Source organism: Chrysemys picta, chromosome 7 (assembly GCF_011386835.1).
Source record: "Chrysemys picta bellii isolate R12L10 chromosome 7, ASM1138683v2, whole genome shotgun sequence".
Taxonomy (NCBI): Eukaryota; Metazoa; Chordata; order Testudines; family Emydidae; genus Chrysemys; species Chrysemys picta.
The window spans coordinates 8,567,205-8,572,127 of record NC_088797.1 but is presented as its reverse complement, the minus strand read 5'-3'; the positions used below and the strand labels follow the sequence as shown (position 1 = coordinate 8,572,127).

Genomic DNA, 4,923 nt, shown 5'->3' with positions numbered 1-4,923 from the left:
TTGTTCTGCAGTATGTCAATGGGAATTTGGGACAATATGTGACCATAAGAAAGACAAAAACATAAGATTACGTGGTATCACTTTGTCAGTTAAAAGAGCTGTTTCTGTTACCATAACAGATACAAAAGGTGAGAGAGTGTGTGTGTCATTTGTGCACAAATTAACTCAAATGGATCTGAAATCTGTTGTTTTATATGATACATACCTCCCTTTCTCTTCTTAAAACATTTTCTCCCATCCCAGCTTTTAGAGATGTATAAGTAGAAAGAATTTGAAGACCATACACACCGAAAACAGTGACATGGCTGAAATACTTTTAAATATGGCACTTAGATGAAAAAAAATTCATAAATCTTTACCAGTTTTGACAAGGTATAGTCAAGAGAGAAAAAACTATTTTTAGCCATTTGAGTAAATTACTTCCAATAGTACTTGTCATTCTTAGAACTGACACTTTCTAAAAATTGACATACCTTTCTAAAGAAGGAGTAGGCCCAGCTTCCCTGCTTTTATGATTCTTGTAGTGAATAGACAAAGGCTGATTGCCCTCATATTAAAAAATATCCTTTCTGTACTCCCGATCAAAACAATCAAATGTCCCCTCTCAATTTTCCTGGCCCTTTGGAGCTGTATTGCCAATTCCAAGCATTCAAAAATCAGCAGTCAGGCTGCAAAAAACATGCCTTTTTTTTTTCTTTTATTGCCTTTTGGCATTTTGTACCTGTAGCATACACTGGGTTCAGGTATTTTTCTCTTCTCTAAAAAGCAACAGAGGGTCCTGTGGCACCTTTGAGACTAACAGAAGTATTGGGAGCATAAGCTTTCGTGGGTAAGAACCTCACTTCTTCAGATGCGAGACACGGTAACACGGCTACCCCTCTGATACTTTCTCTTCTCTCTCTATCTCCCCCCCCCCCCAAGAATCTGTGCTAGAAATTTGCCCTTTTTAAAAAATGAAAGGGAAAGTAATCACGCCTGTAGGAAGGCGGCTGGCAGAAATACACCTAAGGGTGCGATCGGTATCTTGAGCTCCTCACTGCTCCCCCACTATCCTTGCATCTGCACTTGCCCAGTCATTACATGGGGCCAGGTCCTGGAAGATAGGGTGACCAGACAGCCAGTGTGAAAAATCAGGACGCTTTTTATTTCCCAATGCGGGAGATGGAGGGAATAATTGCATCTATAAGACAAAGCCCATCATCGCGGGCGCTGTTGGTGGTTCGTCCTGCCAGGGACCAAGGCGGAACTGAGCCAAAACTCAGGAGTGGAGAAGTCTCGCGTGAGAGCGAGGCCGCGACCTTGTCGTCCGCCATGACACATACCCAGGCGGAAGTCAGGCGAGCTGCGGGAGGTAGGGTTGTGCCGCGGTAACTATGGCGGCGGGGGCGGCAAGGCTAGCAGTCACATGACCACCCGCAGGCTGACGGTCCGAGTGAGCCTGCGCTGGGTTTGTTGACGAGTTTGCGACGTGGAGGCGCGCGACGTGCGGGGCCCTCCCTCGGGCTGGGGGTGGGGGAGGCGGTGGTGCGGGCCTTACTGCCGTGGCTGCTGCTCCCCGCACCCTCCCGCGGATCCAGGGGCCCGCGCGCTGCGTTCCCCGCCTGGCCGCGGAGGCCCCGGGCTCCGGGACCGAGCCGGGCGGGGGCATGAGCTGGTTCAACGCCTCCCAGCTCTCGAGCTTCGCCAAGCAGGCGCTGTCGCAGGCCCAGAAATCCATCGACCGGGTGCTGGACATCCAGGCCGAGGAGAGCCCCTGGGCCGAGGCCGTCCTCCCCGACCGCGGCGACGGTAGGTGTGCGAGCGGCTGCGCCCCTCACCGGGGTGTCTGAACTGCGTCCTCGAGTCGCCCTGCTGTGCCGAGCCCCTCAGCGGGGTGTCTGAACTGCGCCCTGGGGCCGCCCCGCTGTGCCCTGGTCCCCCGCTGTGCCGCGCCCCTCACCGGGTGTCTGAACTGCGTCCTCGAGTCGCCCTGCTGTGCCGAGCCCCTCAGCGGGGTGTCTGAACTGCGCCCTGGGGCCACCCCGCTGTCCCCTGATCCTCCGCTCTGCTGTGCCCCTCACCGAGGTGTCTGAACTGCGCCCTGGGGCCGCCCCGCTGTGCTCTGGTCCCCCGCTGTGCCGCGCCCCTCACCGGGTGTCTGAACTGCGTCCTCGAGTCGCCCTGCTGTGCCGAGCCCCTCAGCGGGGTGTCTGAACTGCGCCCTGGGGCCACTCCGCTGTCCCCTGATCCCCCGCTCTGCTGTGCCCCTCACCGGGGTGTCTGAACTGCACCCTGGGGTCCCCGCTGTCCCCGGTCACTCGCTGTGCCGCGCCCCTCACCGGGGTGTCTGAACTGCGCCCTGCCCCCCCCCCCCCCCGCTGTCCCCTGGTCCCCCGCTGTGCTGTGCCCCTCACCGGGGTGTCTGAACTGCGCCCTGGGGCCGCCCCGCTGTCCCCTGATCCCCCGCTGTGCCGAGCCCCTCACCGGGGTGTCTGAACTGCGCCCTGGGGTCCCCCCGCTCTCCCCTGGTCCCCTGCTGTGCTGTGCCCCTCACCGGAGTGTCTGAACTGCGCCCTGGGGTCTCCCCGCTGTGCCGAGCCCCTCACCGCGGTGGCTGAACTGCACCCTGTGGTCCCTGCGCTGTCCCCTGGTCCCCCGCTGTGCCGAGCCCCTCACCGGGGTGTCTGAACTGCACCTTGGGGTCGCCCCGCTGTCCCCTGGTCCCCTGCTGTGCCGAGCCCCTCACCGCGGTGGCTGAACTGCACCCTGGGGTCCCTGCGCTGTCCCCTGGTCCCCCGCTGTGCCAAGCCCCTCACCGGGGTGTCTGAACTGCACCTTGGGGTCGCCCCGCTGTCCCCTGGTCCCCTGCTGTGCCAAGCCCCTCACCGGGGTGTCTGAACTGCGCCCTGGGGTCCCCACGCTGTCCCCTGGTCCCCCGCTGTGCCAAGCCCCTCACCGGGGTGTCTGAACTGCGCCCTGGGGTCACCCTCCTGTGCTGTGCTCCTCACCGGGGTGTCTGAACTGCACCCTGGGGCCGCCCCGCTGTCCCCTGGTCCCCCACTGTGCTGTGCCCCTCACCCGGGCGTCTGAACTACGCCCTGGGTTCCCCCCGCTGTGCCGAGACCCTCACCAGGATGTCTGAACTGCGCCCTGAGGTCCCCGCGCTGTCCCCTGGTCCCTCGCTGTGCCGAGCCCCTCACCGGGGTTTCTGAACTGCGCCCTGGGGCTGCCCCGCTGTCCCCTGGTCCCCTGCTGTGCCCCTCACTGGGGTGTCTGAACTGCGCCCTGGGGTCCCCCCGCTGTCCCCTGGTCTCCCGCTGTGCTGTGCCCCTCACCGGGGCGTCTGAACTGCACCCTGGGATCCCCCCGCTGTCCCCTGGTTCCCCCTGGTGCTGTAGGAGACAGAAAATGAGGTGGTCTCTGCTCTGAGGTGCTTGTAGTCTAGGCCAGTGGTTTTCAACCTGTGGTCCGTGGACCCCTGGGGGTCTGCAAACTATGTCTAAGGGGTCTGTCATTACCATAGAACAGTGGTTTTCAATCTTAGACTATGTCTAAGATTTCCAAAAGGGTCTGCACTTCCATTCAAAAATTTTTGGGAATGGGGGGAAAAAAAAAAGTTGAAAACCACTGATCTAGGCAGCAGCACAGAGGCCGGTGCTGTGTGGAGGCCAGGTTCTGCCCACCAGTGTTACACACGTAGTCAGTGATGTTTGAGGATAGAATGTGATCCTCTGGCAGAACCATCTGCTGTCATATTTATTGTAGAGGTGCTGAGGAGGCTGCCTTGAAAACAAGTTTTTTTTCTGCCTCTTTCACAACTTATTCTGTATTTTTTAACACTTTACAATTATATAGCCCCATTGAAGATATTCAAAGCTCTTTGCAAACAATTACTTAAGTTTCCTAATATGTTTACCATATTACAGGTGAAGGAAAATGAGGCACAAAGAAGCCTAGTGCTTTCCGCAAAGGTGTAAAATGAGGAATTGCTGGAACTGATATTGGTCCTTTTTCCTCTGCTCTAGGTGATGACTGACAGTAATATTCCCAATTTTGAATAATGTTAATATGCTTATGCCTTGAGGATAAACTTTTAATTCATCTACTCAGGAAACTTGTTAATTCATTGTTGCTCAATGAGGATGACAGGTGTGAAGAGAGAAATGTCTAAGTAATATGATTTCTCCACCACTCGTTTGTCTAATTCTGATACAGGCATCTCTGCCTCTACTGTCAGTGTCTACTGCATCAATCCCTCTCCAAGTTCATAGAAATTCAGTGGAGTTTCATGCGGAAGTTAATGTACTTTGTGGCAGAATAAACTACTGCAACTTCCTGCTTGCAAATGTTTATTAAACAAATTAGATTGTAGAAAGTTTGCCATAGTCTAAATACGATGAGGTGATGTATGTTATTTATATAAGGCACAGCATTAATACAGAACTTGAAAGAAAACTTCATCTTAAATTATATTATTGAGTTTCTTTCTAGGCTATACTTTCAAGGTGAAGAAGTCCTGATATGTGATTTTAAAATTAGGTATGCAGGATAAAGAGACTCAGGAAGCTGAAATGATAGCCAATCAATGTCCTTAGTACAAATGTTGTGTATATCTTGAGCATAATATAGCAGTAAAATGGAGATAACTGTATGTTTACCAGGCAGAGTAAACTTGAATCTCTAATAAAGGACAGCTGGAGAACATTTTCCAGGGTGATAGTGAAGTATAAACAAAGTTTAATATATAAGCATTTCTAGTAAAAAAGCAGTAGCCACCTGTCAGATGGCTTCAGTGTCATATAAGTTAAATATTGGGGGTTTTGTGTGAACAACGGTTATACAAAACTCAATCCCTGCTTCTTTTAGTATTATACCAAATCATATAAAAATGTCAGTTGTATTTAAGTTTTTGTGATAATAATATGAAATTCATAAGGACATCAG

The 4,923-nt window shown here is 53.1% G+C and overlaps 1 protein-coding gene across 22 annotated transcripts in view; it reads left to right on the top strand.

Annotated features, from left to right (window-relative positions):
* The first annotated feature begins 1,339 nt into the window (after positions 1 to 1,339).
* Positions 1,340 to 4,923, top strand: part of TMF1 (TATA element modulatory factor 1) — a 32,360-nt gene continuing 28,776 nt past the window's right edge. For 18 of the 22 annotated variants that reach the window (XR_010589006.1, XR_010589003.1, XR_010589009.1 and 15 more), the window contains exon 1: positions 1,483 to 1,788. Coding sequence is in view for 7 of the 22 variants with exons in the window: in XM_042849971.2 (XP_042705905.2) it covers positions 1,647 to 1,788 (142 nt within the window). In the remaining 15 variants the exon portion in view is untranslated. Of the gene's footprint in view, positions 1,789 to 3,905; positions 4,005 to 4,923 lie in introns of those variants that run through there. The other 4 variants (XR_010589000.1, XM_065550714.1, XM_042849969.2 and 1 more) reach the window with 3 other exon arrangements.